The sequence below is a fragment of the Siniperca chuatsi genome, linkage group LG8, assembly GCF_020085105.1.
Source record: "Siniperca chuatsi isolate FFG_IHB_CAS linkage group LG8, ASM2008510v1, whole genome shotgun sequence".
NCBI classification, from domain to species: Eukaryota; Metazoa; Chordata; class Actinopteri; order Centrarchiformes; family Sinipercidae; genus Siniperca; species Siniperca chuatsi.
Window position 1 is genome coordinate 18,091,055 of NC_058049.1, and position 19,957 is coordinate 18,111,011.

The 19,957-nt window shown below is 42.5% G+C and overlaps 2 protein-coding genes across 7 annotated transcripts in view; both read right to left on the reverse strand.

Moving 5' to 3' along the window:
* Positions 1-3,986, reverse strand: part of slu7 (SLU7 homolog, splicing factor) — a 6,829-nt gene extending 2,843 nt beyond the window's left edge. The window contains exons 1-9 of the mRNA XM_044204631.1: positions 3,826-3,986; positions 3,455-3,623; positions 2,547-2,700; positions 2,381-2,461; positions 2,096-2,260; positions 1,439-1,504; positions 1,187-1,318; positions 878-975; positions 731-798 (exon numbers count right to left, since the gene is read on the reverse strand). Coding sequence (XP_044060566.1) covers positions 731-798; positions 878-975; positions 1,187-1,318; positions 1,439-1,504; positions 2,096-2,260; positions 2,381-2,461; positions 2,547-2,700; positions 3,455-3,615 — 925 coding nt within the window. The 5' untranslated portion in view covers positions 3,616-3,623; positions 3,826-3,986. The remainder of the gene's footprint in view (positions 1-730; positions 799-877; positions 976-1,186; positions 1,319-1,438; positions 1,505-2,095; positions 2,261-2,380; positions 2,462-2,546; positions 2,701-3,454; positions 3,624-3,825) is intronic.
* A 1,163-nt stretch (positions 3,987-5,149) lies between these two features.
* nsd1a (nuclear receptor binding SET domain protein 1a) lies at positions 5,150-19,819 on the reverse strand. 6 transcript variants are annotated; one of them, XM_044204626.1, is made up of 25 exons: positions 19,670-19,819; positions 18,623-18,807; positions 18,393-18,459; positions 17,154-18,013; positions 16,577-16,718; positions 16,228-16,400; positions 14,283-16,146; positions 13,990-14,114; positions 13,038-13,269; positions 12,725-12,828; positions 12,547-12,606; positions 12,219-12,443; positions 11,997-12,089; positions 11,760-11,883; positions 11,446-11,646; positions 10,153-10,332; positions 9,256-9,412; positions 8,962-9,167; positions 8,701-8,813; positions 8,331-8,600; positions 8,116-8,232; positions 7,851-7,992; positions 7,632-7,738; positions 7,292-7,496; positions 5,150-6,668 (listed from the first exon to the last, which is right to left on the reverse strand). In XM_044204626.1, the coding sequence occupies exons 4-25, from the start codon at positions 17,994-17,996 to the stop codon at positions 5,866-5,868; spliced, it is 6,486 nt and encodes a 2,161-aa protein (XP_044060561.1). In that variant the 5' UTR covers positions 17,997-18,013; positions 18,393-18,459; positions 18,623-18,807; positions 19,670-19,819; the 3' UTR covers positions 5,150-5,865. The 6 variants fall into 6 exon arrangements, with proteins under 6 accessions (XP_044060561.1, XP_044060560.1, XP_044060559.1 ...); XM_044204625.1 differs by lacking the exon at positions 19,670-19,819 and adding an exon at positions 19,506-19,628; XM_044204624.1 differs by lacking the exon at positions 19,670-19,819 and adding an exon at positions 18,888-19,044.
* Positions 19,820-19,957: the final 138 nt, after the last annotated feature.

The following is a 19,957-nucleotide window of genomic DNA, read 5'->3' on the forward strand; positions in this document are numbered from 1 at the left end:
ATTTATTTATTTATTTATTTATTATTATTATTGCTGTTGTTAATAATAATAATAATAAATAATAATAATAATAATAATAATGTTATTATTGGACGGTGTAGTCCCTCATTCGTCCAGGAGTGTTCTATCGTAGAAAAGATTTCAGTCGTAGTCAGTTTTTCACAATTGAGAATGACTTCCGGATGGGAGCCGAAACATCTTGATTCTGAAAACAGTGTCCAGATGACTACGACTGAAACCTTTTCTACGATATTATTATTATTATTATTATTATTATTATTATTATAACATAGTGAAATTGTTTAATTTAGCTATGTCTGCTAGCTAAGGCAAAGAGACTTCAGGCAGCTGATAACTGATTGAAGCCCACGACGACTCAGACCACTTAAATAGTTAAGGATGTGTCTTCTTTTCCACCCTTAATCATTATTAATGTACTATTTCACAGACAACTTGCCTCATCTTGACAACACGCTCACACTTGCAGCTGCTGTGTAAATGCCACATTCCTTGATTACAAATTTTTATTTTAAGCAGAGGGGGTTTGATGCTACCAACAGTACTTTTACGTCACTGGTACCAATAATCCCAGTAGAGACTATACTCGTAGTAGTAAAACAAAAAGTCCTATAACTCTGATTTTGTAATATCAGGAAAATCTTAATTCCAAAACTGAGTGTGGAGGTGGTGAGGGGGCTGAAGAGAGCTGTGAAATATCTTGGTGACTTACATTGTGTTTGAGCCATGGTGATTGTGTCCCCAGAATAGCGAGCAAAGTTGTCTCCAGCATACCCCACTCTGTCAGACAAAACGGTTTAGTAATTACTTCAATGTAAGAGACGATGAGTAATCAAGAAATACAGTTACAATCACTTACTCGTCAGGGTTCATGCCGGTGTTGGAGTATGGGTTCTCTCTCATAGCGCGAGTCTTTGGATCATAGTATGCTGAATTTGGATCCAAATTCCTCAAGTACTGTGAGAAACAGACACGAGAAGTTCAGATTATTGGGCGTCTGACTTAGTAACAGGACCTCATCTCTCACTTAAATCAACAGCTTGGACATGAGAGGAAACAACCACATGGTCCACCACAGGAAAATAAGTATCATCACAGTTAGAAAGCCGAGAGTAAAATAGTAGTTCAGCATAGGCAACAGGCCTGTGTTTCCAGATGTGTCTCTTACTTTAGCGGTGTCTTCTCTGATACGCAGATTCCTAACAGTGATTCGTCTCTTGGAGTCAAAGTTCTGACCAGGCATGTCAATGTCATCTGCATATTTATCTTCATCCTCATCCTCACTGTCGTGTTCCCGCTCCTGCACAGAAAGGATTCAAAAGAATTAAATGTTAGTCTTCTAAACAAGAGACTGCATTTTATCTCTCAAATTAGACATCAATATAATCCATTATTATTACAATCACTACCGAACACTTACAGTTTGGTCCAGTTTTCCAGAGGCCAACTCATCCTGAAGCTTATGTGCCTTCAGTGTCCTTTTGGCCTGAGAGGCAGAGACAAATGCAAAGTCACTTGATGATCACTTGAATGATTTGAACCTGATGGTAGTACAGGGGCATAGACTTGAGTATATTGTATTGGAGTATACAAGGATGTAATGTGAGGAGGGCCCACAAAGATACTAGAATAAGTAGACGTGGATGCGGGCAGGGGCCCACAGAGAATGCCTATACAGGTCCAGAATTTTGTGCTATGCCCATGTAGTAGTATCACACCTGCTTTGTGTCCCAGTACCTGCAATTGAGCAAATTTTCTCTCTCTATGATGTAATTTATCTTAACATAAGCATCAGTTGTGACTTCAGTTTGCCCTCAGTTATGTTTGCTAGGCTTTGCAAGAATCAGGGATTTTTGGTTTCCAGATATAATAATTTGGTTGATATACCAATAAACAGGTTCAGTTTGAAGTTGTTGTGTACAGCTTGTTTGATTTAAGCTCTCATTCATATTGTCCCATACAAGATTGTCCTTGGAAGAGGGTAGAGATCTGTGTTTGTTTTTCTTCTTCTCAACTAACCAAATAAACTAAACGCTCCAGAGTTAAACCAGGCTAAATTTACCACTGGACTGCTTACCAGATCTACTTTGGCGTACTCTTCCACGATGCGCTGGTGTTCCTCAGGGTCATAACCGTTCCAGCGGTCACGCTTCCCATCATAGTCCAAGTCGAGCTGTATCTGACTGTGTTCATCTGGAGCTATGCCTGTGCCTGTGAACTTTGCCCCAACTTTTCTGGGTCGCTGAGGAGACAAAAGTGAAGGTCAGGGGTTAACATTATTTATGTCAGATATAACTAATGTACAGGATTACAAATGAGTGAAAGTTCATCTCTACTGGAAAGATTGCTTTGTCCATATTACCTCCAAGCAGTCCTTCTTCTTGTGTGTCATGGCACCACAGTTTTCACAAGCTCCCTTACGAAATTTAGTGGGGACAGCATTCTGTTTGGAGAAAAACAAATATGCTATTTACTGTAAAGTTCATTTGTAACAGCTGCATGGAAGTAACTCATTGGTTCACCCTCACCTCTTGCACTCCTCTCTTGTACCATTCTCCAATGGTTGAGTATTGCTGTTGACTTTCAGCCTGTGGTCTCTGATGCTTTAGTGTGGGCCTTTTGGACGGGTCAATGTACCATGGCACTGATGAAATATACTGTGGGATGTGAGGGTTTATGTCCCTGGAAAAGAAAGGAAGCAGCACAAGTGGTTCATATTAATGTTACAACAGTAGCTTCATTGTAAATATGACAAGGCAGCATGAAATTTTGCCTCACTGACGTCATATAGGAAGCGTGGTACAGATGAGAAAGATTCCCATGTTTACGACTTGTGAGGGTACACATCAACTCAAGATGGCTGTATGATCAAAAACACTGTGCATTGAAAATATAAAACAAGCTCCATTAAATTTGGGTTTAATTCCCTTGAATAATGGACTTTGGATGGTGAGCCGTCCATATTTGTTTTCCAAAAAATTTTGAGTTTCTAAATCAAATTTGTGACCTGGATATTGATGTGAATGCTATTTACAGGTCAGAAAGTGTAATTATGATAAATCCCATCAGAATCAGAAATACTTTATTGATCTCCGAGGGGAAACTCTTTTGTTACAGCTGCTCACTATCACGTCAGTGCACACAGGAATAGAAGTACAGGTAAGATAAATTAAGTACAAAGTGGATATAAGTATAAAATTTAAATAAGTGTAAAGTATCAAGTATTTTAGGAGTTAAGTCAGAATATCTCGGCCTCTGCTGCATTGATGTTGACCATTGTTTTTTTAAGCCTGTCTCTCACAAGTCCCCCAACGCTGGAGTATAATTTAAAAAATGTTTTACATCACTGCCCTCTGCTAGTTATACCTTTTAAATACCCAGATATGAACAGGTTGTCAACTCAACTGGACCACTCTCTGTGCAGACATAAACTTACTTCCCCTCCTCGTCCACCTCAGCTGGAGCGTTTCCCAGCTTCCTCTGCTCCTCCAACTCCTTCTTCTTCCTCCAGTCCTCCCTGGTCATCTTCTTGGGCTCATCCAGGCCCACAATCCCCTCCGAGCTAACCCCCACGTTAGCGTCAGTCTGCTCGGTCATGACTGAACCTGCCACCAGGAATACACCTCATTAAGCTTTCAATACAGCGAATATACCCTAGCCTTTCGTCGTCTTACTCGTGTTCACCCAGCAGTCAGTGCATTTTATTCGCATCAGCTTACCTAGCTGTTTATCATCTGAGTGACTTACTTGAACGTGGAAAAAAGTATTGCATATATTATAAACTGATTTCATAAATAACTTTGTTACCTTAGTGAGATCCAACAAATAACGCAGCGGTTGATATTTCCTTCGTAAAAACGGTAATTTTCTCAGCGTCTAGCTCTGTGTTTGAGGCCCTCCGTTGTGTTTTGACTAACACACGTCCGTCGCCATTTTACATCAGCTACAGCTACGTCACGTCCTTTCTTTCTCTGTGGTGTCACCGATGTAACGTCACTGCTGGAAAGAGCGACATCTAGTGGCGCTATTCGCCACTATTTACTATCTCCACCTTTGCAGTTTACAAGATTGTGTTATCTAGTCAGTGCTTTTGCTTTCTGCGTGGTACTTTGGCAGATGTTATTATACTTTTTCACAACACTTCTGAAGTGTAAATGATGCTCCATTCACAACAATACAGGCACACTCTGCCCTACTGGATTACCAACAGGCTTCCTGTGTGTCTACTGGTTTGTGCTTATTAATTGAAAATTAGTTTGGGAATATACAGCACCAAAACACAATATCAACTGACATAAGAGCCCTAAGGTGGATCCTTAATCCTCAATTTATATTGATACCACGGATCTTGAGGCCCTGTCTTGAAAAGGGTCCCTTTCAGTTTTATGACCTTTATAAAAATGTTGTGCTTATTATGTTGCAAATTCCTAAACTATTGTGATTAAATCAAATTCTCCCACAGCAAATCTGGGCCCAGGTAGTATTCTAGCATAGAAAAACAGAACACATTGCAAAGAAAGTGTGAGGAACAAAGGGTTAATAGGGGCCCAGGGGCTCATTTTTGCCCTGAGGTCCTCTGAGATCTTAATCTTGCCATGACTTATAAATATGAAAATACTCTCAACATACAGCAACGCTGTCTATTGAAATGGCTTATTATTATCTTTATTTCCTTCATTAACAGTTCCCCCAGACTTGGTAAATCTCACTTTGAATTTTGTATGATTGGCAAGGTTTATGATGATAAACCATTATGTGTGTGTGAGATTGGCAGAAAATAGATTGTAGTTTGACATCTAACTTTAAGTCACAGTTATTAGTTAGCCATACGTAATGTGAAAATATTAAACACAATCATCTGACAAAATTTTCAAGTAGAAAAATAATCAAATAGGTTACAGGAAGCACTATGAGCACCAAAAAAACAAACAAATTAAGAAGTAAAAACATTAAGTTTTTTTACTCCTTATCTCCTGACTGCTGATACTTCTTGCTGATTTACCTAACATGTACATGTTCAGGTTGCAGCAGCTAAATTAAATAAAGCCTTACGATATACAGTATTGCCTAGACTTCTTTAGATAAGATTTCTTAGATGTGAATGTAAGGAAACGAAATACTGGATACCAAGTGAATAAGTACTTTGATTTTATTTTCTAACTTAGTGAATGGGACAGCAGTGATGGATGCAAAACAAATGTTAGTTATATCTGTGATGCATCTAGAGATTGTAGAATGTCATGACATTATTTTATTTCTCTGTGCCTCCGATCCTGAGCTCTGACCTACCTGTTTGGAGGAAAAAAGGATGAATTAATAGAAAGAACAGACTGTTTTTGTAGTGAGAAGTATCATCTAAAGCCACGATAACTCCAGTGGGTTTATTTTTGCATTCCTCAGAAGCACAGAGCATGTATTGTTGTGCTTAACTGTAACATGGACCAGTGAGAACACCATTTTGATCACTCTTGTAATTAGAAAGACAAGGTTAAGACAGTAACAACAACATAAAATGGCGTTATGATGACAGTTTGGTCAGGTGAAACATCTCACCTTTTTCTTATATTCCAAACATTAAAAAAGGCCAAAAAATGTAAACAATGTTGAGAGAACAAACAAAAGAACATAATAGCACCAGACACAAATAAACTTAACGAGAGAAGTATAAAGAGACGAACTGAATCAGTCCTTGAGCACCAGTACACATCCCCACTGTCAGTCCAGCAGTCTGGGGATGAGAAGGCAACGCGGTACCAAAGTGAAGGCAGTGTCGCGTTCAGGTAGGTACCAAAATGTCTTTTTAGTCCTTTGAATGTCTATTGAGAGTTTTTGCTGAGTAGTTATGAGTCACTTGTCATCGTCCTCCACCCTCTCCCACTCCTCCAAGTCCTCTCCCTCCACCTCGCCATCATCAGCATCTTCGTCCACATAATCACCCCAAGTGTCATACACATCCCCTCCTTCGTCGTCCTCTTCGTCGTCGTCGTCGTCGTCTTCGTCATCGTCGTGGTGTTCCTCCAGCAGGTCACCTCCATACAGTGGCTCATCCTCCTCATCTTCCACTATCTCCATCTCCTCCATGTCATCCTCTTCCTCCTCTGCTTCTTCGTCGTCGTCGTCGTCGTCGTCTTCCACGTCTTCCACCTCTAACCCACACACCTCCCCGTCCTCCACCTCACCGTCCTCTCTCTCGTCCTTGGAGGAGGTAGGAGTGGAAAACGCATTCCCTTCTGTCCCGTCTGTGGTGTAAGACCTGTTGGAGGGGATGAAGCTCGAGGTAGCAGTCTTTGTGTTGATATAGAGACGAGGAGGAGGTCCCTGCCCGGCCGTCGCAGCCTGGCCAGCAGGGGAAGTGATGGGAGCAGAACTGGCTCTTCTAGAGTCTGGGACCAGTGAGAGAGTGACAGGCACAGCCATGGCCCCGGGCCTCACGGAGGTCGCGTTGGGCACATACTCACGAATCTCCCCCGGCTCCAGCGGGTCAGGCCCACAGGGGTCGTGTTCACTGCAGGACAGCTTGCCGTCCAGCTTGGAGATGAAGAGCATGCCTTCACGATGCTCCTTACAGTAAGAGCTGGGGCACATCTCGCAGAACGAAGCTGCCTCCTTACCACAAATGTCACACTGGTGCCATGGACACTCCCATCGCCCTGGAGACAAGATCACTGTCATTACTAAGTTAAGAAAAATATCTCTCTTTTTTAGGCTGAAGGTGCCAATAGTAAGATTTTTTTTAAAATAAATCACTTAGTTTTTCTCAGGTCTGGTCAAAATCTCCTTACAAAATTGGGAAAATTAGTTCATGAAAAAAAAGTTTGAAAATGCTTGTCTCCAGACAGGCACATTATCAAAGATAAATCTGGTCTATCTGTTATCATTTAGCCCAAAACACAGTCGCTAAACATATTGCTGTTTAGTCCACTTTCATCCAAATTCAGCCCAATAATAACATCCATATTTGTCCATATTACAATTACCAAAATATGACAGTGATTTTACACAACTTCAAACATTAAAGTTTAGTATTGAATAAAGTATTAATTCCTTAAATAAATAACAATGTATGCTGTATTTTAATTGTTGAAAAAATGACGACTGCCCAGTGGTCTCTGTTCTTTCCTTAGTGTGCTTCAGGATATTCAAAAACTCTGCAAGCTTGATGAGAACTTGAGTCTGGCGACACAAGAATTTAGACTAAACAGTGGTATAATAAGTAGTATAATATGGGCTCAAAGTCATCCTTACATAAACAGTAACCTCCACCTCTACTTGCCTGCAGGCCTCTTGGCCAGGTTGAGACAGTCAGCGTGATAGACCTTCGGGCATCCCGGCTTCTTACAGGACACTATCTGGCCCCCGTCACCACAACTGAAGCACTCATCTTCCCTCTCCTTGGTCACTTCTTGCTTGGTCTTCTTCTTCATGGGGACCTTCCTCTTCCCTTCCTTTAGTTTCAGTTTCTCAGCTGACGGCTGGTTCTGAACAAGGAAAAGAAAGGTTACAAGGCAGCTCTTCTCTGAAGATGTACATTTAGGCAAGGATGGTCAGAGGATCATCTGAAGGGTGAAAGCGTGCTAGTGCAGCGCTGAAACTGTTCAAACGTAAGCTTTTACCTTTGGCCGGACACCCAGGAAACCGCTGCAGTTGGGTGCTCCACATTTACAGGCAGTTTTCCCATTGCCAAGACACTCAAGGTTGTAGTTGAACTTCAGCTCCACACCTAAAGTACATGTTGTATTAGATCTATGCTGCGCTTAGGTGTGTAGATTGTAAATTCATGAAATAATCTGCATTCTTAATCCTACACAACACAAAACACCAAAATGAGAAACCTTTTGGGATGTCTTGCAGAGCAAAGAGCCCCACCCTGGTGTCCCCATTCACAGTCCACTTCTGAGTCTCACAGTTTGGCTGACAACTGTGGTTCATGAAACGAGCCTGGTTCCCTTTGGGCCCTGCGTCAATGATCCGGTCCTGGAATAACAAAATACAAACTGGTTTGCACCAAGCACGTGATCTACATTATGAATCAAGTAGTGTTGCTAAGCTGTATCAAACACAGAGCATTGTGTTTGTGGCCATCAGGCTCAGAATCACCTTGTCCAGTGTCAGCATGTAGAAGTTACAGATGTCGTTCTCCTGGGCGTGTCTGATCCTGGCTCGACATTCTTCTTCATCGATCACCTCCCCCACATATTCACTCACAAAGGCTCCCTGAGAAGCGACAGAAAATGAATGAGAGAGATTATCAATAACAGAGAGAGATTAATGTGAGCATTATAGTCACACACATCTGATTTCTTCTGACATACCTTCTTGATGTCCGACACACCACGTAAACCCCAGCCGCAGGACAGTGTCCTGTAAATCTCCACAGGTGTGTACTGGCGCTTTGTGAAGGCCTGGTTCTGACATCGCTCCCCCGCTGCACACACCTGAGGGTGGCACTCGTACATCAGCATGCGATTAATGCACTCAGAGTCGATGCCGCACGGGTTCTCGTCAGACGCCTTACAGTTACAACGTGGGATCTCTGATAGGTCAGCAGTAACAATCTGAACCTTCCCAATTGGCCGGTTTACCTAAGAGACAGAGACATGATTTTTTTTTTTTACTTTACATCTCAGTAGCTCATTAGTCAGGCTAGAAAAGCTCAAATGAGTATGTGGTGACACACAGTACCTTAATGTGCCTGTATGGAGGAGGTTTCTTGTCATTCTTTCTGTCCTCCTGAAGCTGCTTCATCTCCCTTTCTGCCTGGAGCTCTCTGAACCGCTCTGCTGCTTCAGTCAGGGCTATAAAGACAAAACATGATCTTTACTCAAACAACAAACATGACCTAAATATCAAAATTAAGACTTTATTTTTTAATATCAAAAGCAGGAACATAATTTTAATATAAAATACAATAACATTAGATACAATTAATGGACAAGTACATACCCTTTTTGTACACTGCATCTGCACCCTTTCCCATTTTCTCTATGTTGTGAGTGTCACCCTCCATGTAGGGGAAGACTCTGGCCTGGTACGTCCACACAAAATCTTTGGAGCCAAAGAATTGCACTGGGAACTCTCCCACCTCATGTTTCATCCTCAAGATGTTATTTGGAACATCTTTGGCCAGACAGACTTCTGCGGGCCACCACCTAAAGAGTTAGATCAGGTTTCAGAAATACAAATACGGGCACATTAACCGAGCCATTGTGTACAGCAAAGGCAATGCCGGACCCTTACCTGTAACGTCCCCACTTGACCCACAGTATGTCCTTAATACGAGGCTTCTTTCCAGCTTTGCAGTCATTGCAGAACCAGCTGCCCTGAGGCATCTCCATATTCAAACATTCCTGATGGAAAGCAGCAGGGCAGGCTTCACAGCACAGCAGACTGCCTCCTATGTAATCGCACCAAAACACACTGATTAGGTTATTTTCATTATTAGTTAGTTTATTGCTTATAATTTTCTATTGATTTGTCTATAAAATGTTCAAAATTATGACAAGTGGCCATCACACATTACCATTACCAATTGCTTATTTTATCTAATTAACACTCTAAAAACCCAAAGGTATTTGATTTACAACAATATGAAACAAACTGGGAAAATCAAGTTATTGTTCACATTTGTGAGGCATAACCAGTAGAGAGAGACAATGAAGACACAAGGAGATAAGGTAATTCATTCAAATTAACTCAACTGTGAGTTTTCCTTGTGTTAGTAAAGATGGTGCTAAACTCAAAACGTGTAGTAATGCAAAGTTTTCACATATTCCTTTAGGGTTGCCTGGCCTTTTAAGATCCAGGATTTCAGAGGTAGACTTGTGAGTGGTGAGACAACACACAAATGGAGAGAAAAGCAATTTTTACACATAAATTTGCCAAGTGGGAGCATTTACTGGAAAATAGGATGGGGCATTAAAATTAATTTACAACACATTATGCTCAGTGCATTTCCCAAAGCAGCCACTTGTATGGTTTTTATTAACATTTGAAACATGGAGACAGTTTGGAAAACATGTATTCAGATCCAGGTTATTTAATAGTTTCACACCTGAACACATGAAATTTATACATGACCATAGTAGTAAAACTTGATGGCAGGTTAAAATGACCACGAAATAAGACCAGCTTTACCTTCAGAGCAGACAAAGCACCAGCTAACGTTGATGTGTTCATGGTTCTTGCAACCCTTGCGGGGAGTGAAGTGGTTTGGACAGAGGAAACTGTTGTTTGCCAGCACCAAGCTGCCTGCTGCCATACAGTTGTCATTGGCATGATAGGCCACAGGGCAGCGTACACATCGAGCCAACCGACCTACGACAAAAATACAGAGGAGCAAAGACAGCTTTAATCACGCTATCTGGACATTTAATTGAATTTTTGTAACAATAAACTGACACACAATGGTCTCAGTCCACTGAATGCTTTATGGAGCACTTTAAATGCATTTTCACCTTGATTGACACAAATCGACTCCACTTTTACAGGATTATCTAAAGAGATTCCACAAAGCACAAGAAAGCAATCATTTAAATGTGCCAAGTTTAACTGTTGCCTAGGGCACTCCATGGTTCTGAGTTTACTGAGCCAAAATCCTGTGCAGCAAGTCATTTACAGAACCAGGTCAAATTACCAAAATCCTAGACAACACGCACTGTTTCAAGGATCTTGTATGAACAAAGCATCTCTGGCATCTTTGCTCATGTGTCATTAGAAACAGTGCCAGAAGCCTAAGAGTTATCACTTACAGCCACTATATCAGGTATAGCTCTCTATTTATTCCAACAGCTCACTGCTCCAGACAAGTCACTCAGTTTAATCACCAAAACAAATTCTGATACCTCCGCTCACAAAACTGAAAGCCCTTTATCTCCTCTAAACTCATTATTACTCAAGTCGGTGTGATGGACTGAAGATGGTGTGCTTAAAACAAAAGTCCTTGATGGGCTACACTAATGTCAGATTAGAATAAAGAGATGAAGCCAATTGGTACATGATCACCAAAAATTGTGACGTAGTGATAGCAGGTTAAGAGTTTGGTAAAAACAACATGGATCCATTTTGTAGGACAGTAAACACTTCACGGTGGTGCTGATGGTGCTCAGGAATGTCTTATTAGCCCCTTAGTGCATACATATTGTTGCTAAGCAGGTAAAAAATGTAGTCAGGGCTACAGTATAATCTTTGCTTCAGGTCAGTTGATTCAGGAGCGTAGAGCACCATTTTCAATGTTATAAGAAATATGACAATGACTTTACTTTCTGTCACATGACAGTGACTTTATGGTCCCCAGATCTTAGCTCTGTGAATCAGGATATGTATAACGCCGTGAAATCAACATGGCTTCAAATCTTTGTGGCCCATTTCTGACATATCGTATTTATTCTATTATGTGGTTTAAATACACAAGCAAAGGATGGAGCTCACCTTTAGAGCTGCAGATGTTGAGAGGGTTGGTGATGTGACAGGACAGACACACATGCAGAGGGCAGCGGAAGCCTTTGTTATGTGGCTGGGTGGCTGAGTACGCCAGTATACAGTCGGTGTGGTAGAACTTCCCACACAGTGGTATCATGCAACGCTTTACTCCATTACCAGACTTCTTACACACAAAGCATGTGTGGACACCTGAAAGCAACAAGTACAATTATGTATTTCTTAAGTTAAGTATGTAAGGACACACATTTTATGATCAGTGACATATTGCTTTCAGCCCTGTGTCGGACACACGGCGTACCCACCAGCGTTGCATTCACGACAGAGGAACTTTCCCTTGGGAGCCACCGACAAACCAATACACTGCGGGTGAAAGGCTCCATAACAGTGGCCATCACACACCAGCAGGTCTCCTGTCCTCTCACACACCTGCACAAACATACACACAAATACACAATAAGTAACAAACTAATGATCTGCCTGTTTACAAATAAAGGATGTGTCAGAAGCCAAAATATATACTTTCTGGTAGATTATCTCACCTGACAGACATTTTCCTTTAAGGATGTAGGTCCTATTTTCCCTTTTACATCCACTTGGGAAGAGAGGCTGTCATTCAAACCAGCAGACAGCACCTACAGAGATGAAGAAAGAGATATTGTCACTCTAGCACACTGTTATACTCGTGGATGAAACGCTACAGACTCTTTTCCTCTTTGATGGATGACCAATGACTTATTAGCTGAACAATACAACATGCACACCTCAGGTTTAGGAGTTAGTGTTCCAGTGTGTACATTTTGTTTCTCCTCAGTGCTGCAGGCCTCCATCTCTGCCTCCTGCTTGGGGGTCTTAGCTCCTCGGGGGCTGGGAGGCCTGTTTGGAGTGAGGACCCCTTGGAGATCTTTGCTTTCTGAGTGCTCAGAGGCAGCAGCAGCAGGGGGAGAGGATGTGCGGACTACAGGCTTCTCGTTCTTTACAGATCCAACCTATCCAATTTGAGATTTCATTGCGTTTAGCATGGTTAAATAAATATTTCAGCATCACATTGTTTGGTGGGATATGAGGATAGTGATTGTGCTTTTGTAGTACCTGAGTTTTCTTGACTAACACTTTCACCTCTGAAGTAATTCCAGTGTGTCGCTTTGGTTCCTAGAGAACAAACAGATTGTGAAATACATTCAACATTTCCAATGCTAGTCCAAAACACTGACTGGACTGTCGTTTTTTCCCCCTCAAAGATAGCTGGCTAGTACACTTCCCAACATACCTTCTTCTTTGTAGGAGCAACAGACACTTCTTCTATGGTACATTCCAGCACCTTGTGCGACAGCTTCCTTGGCCTCTTTCTTTCTTGAATTAATAACCCTGTTTCTAAAGTAAAAATAACTCAATAATGCATTACCTATTCAAATGCAAAAATAACATCTCAGGGACAAAAACAGTCCTTTCATAATTAGATTTTAAAGATTTCATAAGATTTTAAATATTCTGCCCAGCAACACCAGTCTATTTTACATCATACAGCAAGATATTGGACTTAACATAATATTCATTAAATAGACACACTTAAACTTATTTACCAGATTCAGGAGGTAGATCAGTTTCTTCTGCGGTCTCTGTGTCAAGGGAGGGTTGTGTTGTGGCTGGAGATACTGAGGGTGCCGCAGGAGAAAGCTCATCCTCAGATGGACTCTGTTCCAGCTCTGATGGACCCTCGGTAAGCTCTACAGGAGACGAGGCTGAGGGCGAGGCTGAGGTAAATATTCCAGGTGTGGTGCTGAGATCACGGAGCGCCGTCATCCCTGATGTCTGCTGCGTACACACATGCAAATCAAGCACCATTGGAGTACATCAAATATGTAGTTTCGACTTGAATACACAGGCTGTGTTTACCTGTGTTGGGTAATAACATGCTATCAACTACAGAGTAACATGTTCCAATGATATTTTATGTTTTCCAGAGATTACACGTCTGTCAAGATGCTATTTTTGCAATAGTATACCTAGCAAGATGACCATAACTGATGGAACGATACGCCTATTTATGCAGACTAAATTAGAATGGTGTGATTATTATGGTGTGTAATTAAAATTATTCCCTAAAATCTATATTTCCATTAGTCTTGGGAAACTAAAAGATTAGTTTTATGTTTACAGAGAAGGGCAAGTGAGACGGCCGGCTGAGTTAGCCAGATATACAGTATATTCGTCCTTTTGAAATGGGTTGCAAAATGGAATGTCTGAATGTACTGTAATATAAAGGACTAAGGCATACCTTTTATACACAGTATGTACACAATATAGAATATTCTCAAAGCTTCCCTGGAACCACATTATATACTGTGGGCTGCACAGTTAACAGTTACAGTGTACGTATACATCTGCCACAGGATTTGGAAAAATACTGTAAGAGCATATGCCCCTGGATATTTAATGTTTTTGTTAAACACAGAATATTCAAGAATGAAGTGACTAAAAGATACTTCATATTTACATCAGTTGTTGTTGTGAAAAGAAAGACGAGCATCTTACCATTTTGGAAAATTCGGAGGTGTTTTTCTTTGATTTCTTTTTTGGGACAAATATTTGTTCATACTCCTCAGTTGACTCCAGGAGCCTTTTAGTTGGTTTTCGGAGACGTTTGTTCTCTGCAAGTCCTGCGCAAACACACATAAAATACATTTACACATTTGTCCAAAGTGATGTACAAATGAGGTACAATCCAAGCCACAGTGCCTCAACACAACAAATATACAGGTATAACACTTTCTTACTCATTTTACCTTCTTAGTGGACAAACTAAACAGCGGCAGTTTGTGTCTTACCGGCTGTGCTGCTTGTCTCTGAGAACTGCGAGTCATTCTCCTCCTGCTTCTCAACTCCCAGATCAAGATCTGGTGTTGCTCTCATGGTGTAAGACCCGTTCATCTCAGTAGACACCCCACTCATAACTTCACCCTTATTCTCCGCAGCCTCCTCAACCAACTGCCAGCGCTTCTTTGGAGCCACTGCAGATCCTGAGTTCTTATCGAGGTAGCTGGCCAAGGGATCAGCAGCAACGGGAGGACGAGACCCAGGAACAGCTAAGTCAGCATGGCCACTAACAAACTCCCTGCCGTAAGCCAAGTCAGCCAGGTCCGAAGAGAGGCCAGGTATGCTGAGTTTCAGTTTGGCAGGTAGTCTTTGTTTTCGACGCTGCTTGTCTGAGTTCCCGATCTGAGAGTGAACAGGAAAGTCTTCACAATGGTAGGTGTCAGCTCTCATTATACCTTTAGTCCTATTCTTGGTTTTCACTGCTCTGTTTTGGGGAGTGGTGGATTTCCCTGACTGCCCATTCTCTGTTTTGGTCCCTTGAGCGAAACCATCACAAGAACCCTTCAGCGGGTCTCCTCCTGTAGAAGTAGGGATGACCAGGGGTTCCTCCTTGATCAGGACCGGTGATGGCGGGAGATTCAGGGGTTTACCTGCTTTTTCTCTGGTATCATGCATGTCTTTCAGGAGCATCAGGAAGGTACTGAATTTATAATTGGAATCAGGCCGAAATACAGTCAACTCAGAGTCACTGCTGTCCTCCTTCACAAGGGATTTAAATGTTAGTTCCTTGGCATCCTGGAAAGCATCCATTGGAGACAAAGATGAGGACAGGGAAGAAGGAGATGATAGATCTGGGACAATGTTTTCGGTCTTGATCTTAACAGGTTGCACAGTGGGTACACTTGAGCTTACACACTTAGACTTTATCAATGAGCCATTACGAATTTGTTTCTTATCAGGCTTCCTTGCGCGCCTTTTTGGAGAGCTATGATTTGTAGAGGATGATGCATTGCTGGGCGATTCCCAGTTAGGAGACATTTCAGTTTTGATGGATGTATTAGTAGGTGTATTCTCAGGACAATCATTAGCTTGGGCATCTGTTGAGAACTGGCTTGTGGCCAGTGCATCTTTGAGATCTGTCTCTTCCTCTGCTTTCAGAGCCCTCGTCATCAGACGACTGCTGGCAGGAAGATTCACAGAGTGCTTTTCAGTTGGACCGTGCGACAATTCATTACAGCTGCCGAAACTCTGTTCAGAGTTTGTATCTTTAGATGTCAATTTATTTGTTAAAATGCTAGGGGAATCACAGGAATCTGTATAATGGCTCACTTTTTCACTTAACTTCGTTTTAGCTTTTGTTGAACCCTGTTCTTTTCGGACCAATCTGTCTATATCCTGTATTGGAGAAATTGCTGTGCGTTTAGGACGATGCAGCATTGGAATTGAATCCAGGTCTGCATAAGGTGAGTCTTTTGGGTCTTCTTTCAGTGCACGAGTTGTAGTATGAAACTGATCCGCCACGTTTGTGATGGTAGATGACTCCTTTGATCCACCAACTATATGGCCAAATATGTCTGACAAACATTTCTTTTTCTTCTTACAAGCTTTGCTCTTGCTGGATTGAACTGCAGCAGAGTTTTTGATGAGATGGGGCTCATTTCCATTGGGGGCCATATTGGGTGATGAGGGTTGACCCGGGTCCACAGAGACAGAGGGCCCCCTCTGTGGCTTTTCAGGAGGGAGTGGGCTGGGGACACGCTCCTCTCCATTGACAGATACTGACAGCGTGCTTTCAGTATTCCTTTGTCTACCTGGGAGCAGATACTCAGCTTCTGACACACTGACTTTCCATGCAGTCAGTAAACTTTTGGGTATCTGCCAAGAACAGAAATAACATTCAAAATAATGTTCATGAAAAGATTATTTGATATTTTTCCAGTCATTTCATGAATTTACCGTATACTTGTAGTCTTTTTCCTTCTGTTTCCCTCGTCGTCTAAGCACAGGTAGGTCTTCAAACTGATGGCCTCCTTCAAAAGGAAGAATGACATTCCCCGGGACCCAGGCACTTTCTATTATCTCCCCAATCGTCTCCAGGAAATACATCCGACAGGGACGGGGACTGGGAACTGAAACAAAATTAAAATAATGGTCAACTTATTAATTACCTTTCACACAGTATAATTCCTTTGGTAGGTGTTAACCTGTCAGATAAAGGTCGAGTTGTGGGAAACAATTTGATTATAAAATCCATATTCAAATCAAACCCTCTCACCTTCACTACTCTTTATGAATTAAACCTCACCTTTCATCTTAGTGTAGGTCCCCTGATCTGGGTCACAGGTGACATGGCAGGGCCACCAGGGCCGTCTGTTGAATTTAGCCCACACCAAGTCCCCTTCCAAGTATTTCACTGCAGGAAGAGGCTTTTTCTTTGGGCTGTTGGACTAACCAGGACAATAAAAATAATTTAATATGTAATGCAGAAAAACGGTACTGTATATCATACAGTTAGTAGCAAATCAAAATCCCTCTTGTGAGTGAACTGGCATTCTAAGTATTTACAGATTAAGAGACAAGATCCTCTTTTGCAGTATTTACTTTTGCAATCCAATTCCAATGTTTTGTGTTTATATTTTAAAACTTTTGCTCCTTATACATGGTGCAATTCATTTCTGAAAGATCAACGGCATATTTAGGATGGCATTGTTACAGGTCTACAGCTGGCAGAGGGTAGGTGGTCCAGGTATAATAAAATTATACTTAAGTATCATTTTGACGCATGTGCATTCCTACCGCCTTTCTTCATGGAAATACATGACCCGGATAACCTTGGTTGTACAGAGATTATAAAGTAAGTATCTCAGGTGTTTCAGACTCACATTAGAGTTGGTGCCAGCTGGTGAAATAAGTCCAGGGTCAACAGGAGAGGTAAGTTCACCATCACTGTCTGATTCCTCACCCAAGCTCCACTCATCTCTCATAGTGATTTCTGGCAGTGCGCTGGGGCTTAGTGTAGGGTTGAGTTCAGATATAGTTTTGGACATCAGATTAAAGACAGTAGGTTTGTATATTCTTTTATCCACCCCTGAGCTGCATGTGGTCTTACTGTCAGTAACAGTTAGGTCCTTACTCAACTTTGGGGAGTGGTGAAAAGGCGCCAGGTCCTCACTACTACTGTGCTCCACCTCCTCGTCCTCCTCCTTAACTTCACTGGTGTCAAACAGCGTGGACTCAAAATGCAGGTAGCCATTGGGGATGGGAGAACAGTGCTCCAAGCTGTCAGGACTGTGAGGGGAGAAGCCATTTCTGTTCACATCCTGCATAGTCTCCATGTCATCATTGCCTGGGGAAGGAGGCAGCTGGACTGATGGTGCCTCAAACTCGTCGTCATCATCACTGATTGGGCTTGCACAGTGTAAGTGGTTCCTAGGATGGAGGTCCCTTTCTAAGTCAGGCCTGTTGACCACAGTGTTCAGGCCCTGCAGCCTCTTCAGCGGGCTGTAGCAGTGAGATCGGTCTGACTGGTTGCGCCCCAGTACAGCTGGCTGTTTGAAGCTGGAGGATGGCAGTTGCACGGCTGACGGTTGGTCTGACCCACGTCTCACAATGCCACATTGGTTTCCATAGGAAGTGCTCACAAGACCATTGCGGGGCCTCAGCTCTGACTGGCCTGAGCCAAACACTGAGCCTACCCTAACAGCCGGTCTATATGACTGATTCATGTTGTCCCGGCTATATCCTGTCAGATAAAAAAAGAGGTAAGTTAGATAAGGGAAATGTGCCTTCTAAGTTTATCACCAACTATACTCTGTGGGAGTTACTGAGGCTTGTATACTTTACAATACAATACAGCAGGCTGACAGACACATAAAACATTGCGGAAATAGAGCGGCAATCAGATCGAGTCCGAAAGAAACCTATAAAAGGAGCATACCAGCCATAGACTGTGTGCGCAAACACACACACACACACACACACACACACACACACAAATAAGCCGACATTGCATGGCCTCCATACTAGAGGCCGGTCGGACGGCACAAGACAAAACACAGAACACAACCGGCCCGCTGTTTTTACACATTTCATTCACAAACTATCAGAAAATAGTAGCCTACCGCTTTGTCTGATGGTTGTGGGTCATGACGATCGCTGACTAGTACAGTCAATGGAGGAGCGCTGAGGCTGTAGTAGAGGTGGTGACACTGAGCCATCACAGAATCATAGTGAGTGGCTCACACGAACAAGCTACAGCCACACTAAAAAGCTACTATTAAGTCACAAAAAAGGGCTAATCGGGACTAAGTTCACAACACTAGCAATACGTGGAAAAACGCGAAAAACTCACCATTTGGAGGTCGGTCACCGTGAAACCAACAGCGGATGTTTGATACTGTGGCACCAAGCGAGTATTTTTCTCGGTTTGTGAAAGCGGATCTGCACAATCCCAGCTGCAGCAGCACTAGTAGTAGGCCAAGGCACAGCTCTCATTCTCTGCACTTCATCGCCTCATCAGCGGCGGCCCCCTAAAAACTGTCACATTAAATACAAAATAACAAGTAAATCTCCATTACGCTGCAACATCATACAGCGGCGAAATTCAGTGTGCCTACCGGTCCCATAACAGCCACAGCAGCTTATTTACTACATGATTTTTGCCTGCTGTCGAAGTGCCCCCGGTTATGTTAAAACAAGCCCAGACTGACTGTGTTAGTGAGCAGCAACCAATCGGCACTGCTACCCAACCCCCCGTCTGCAGAGGGCCGTGACACTCACCCTCCGAACACACACACTTACAGGCACGCACGTGCGCATGCACATCCAGGTGAAGTTTCTAATAGTCATTGGTATAAAACAACAGCTACATGGCATAATAATCACAAACGAATGAATGACCTGTTTGAGAAATTTGCCCCATTTCTGCGCGCCTGTCCCATTGTTCCTGAGCTTATCTCTACTGCCTGGTGTTGGCCTGTGTATCTGTATGTAGCGCAGGGAGATCGAGAAAAGAAAATGATTGCAATGCGCCAACAGCCACACGGCCTCTCCGGTCAAACCAAACTCCGTGCGCCATGTTGCCTCTCCACAGAGTCCTCTGACATGAGGAAACAGGCCGCTAGGCGCTCAGGAAAACAACATGAAAAAGGAGTCAGTGTGGCTGTAAACGGGCATAAAAAACGTGTTTTGCTCCGATTAAAAACCCCAGTGGTCGTCCTCCAGCTTGCCCTCACCTAACATTAATGAGGATTTGGTGCGCGTATCGTATCTCAAATGGATTCATATCCATAAACACGCAAACTTTGAGAGCACAATAGGCTCGCTGCAGTGGGCCAGTCCTTGAAGATCAAACAAAGACCATCCAGTTACATGCCGACTTGACAGCAGAGGAACTTACCTCTCTGCAGCTTTTTGAATATACTATCAGGGTTGTTGGCTCAGATTTCTAGGCGGTTCATTTCCCTAACCTTTTTGGTGAATGATCCAGTTGAAACACCAGATAGGATCGAGAAGTGACTTATTCACCCACCATTATAGCTGTGTAGCGTTTACATTAAAACATGGCCTATTTTAGTATTTTTAACCATTTCTGCTATCACACTGAGTAAAACCACGTCCAAAAAGTAAGACCATGACTGCCAATACGCCGTAATTTCATTTAACATGGGGTAAATAAAGGTATTAT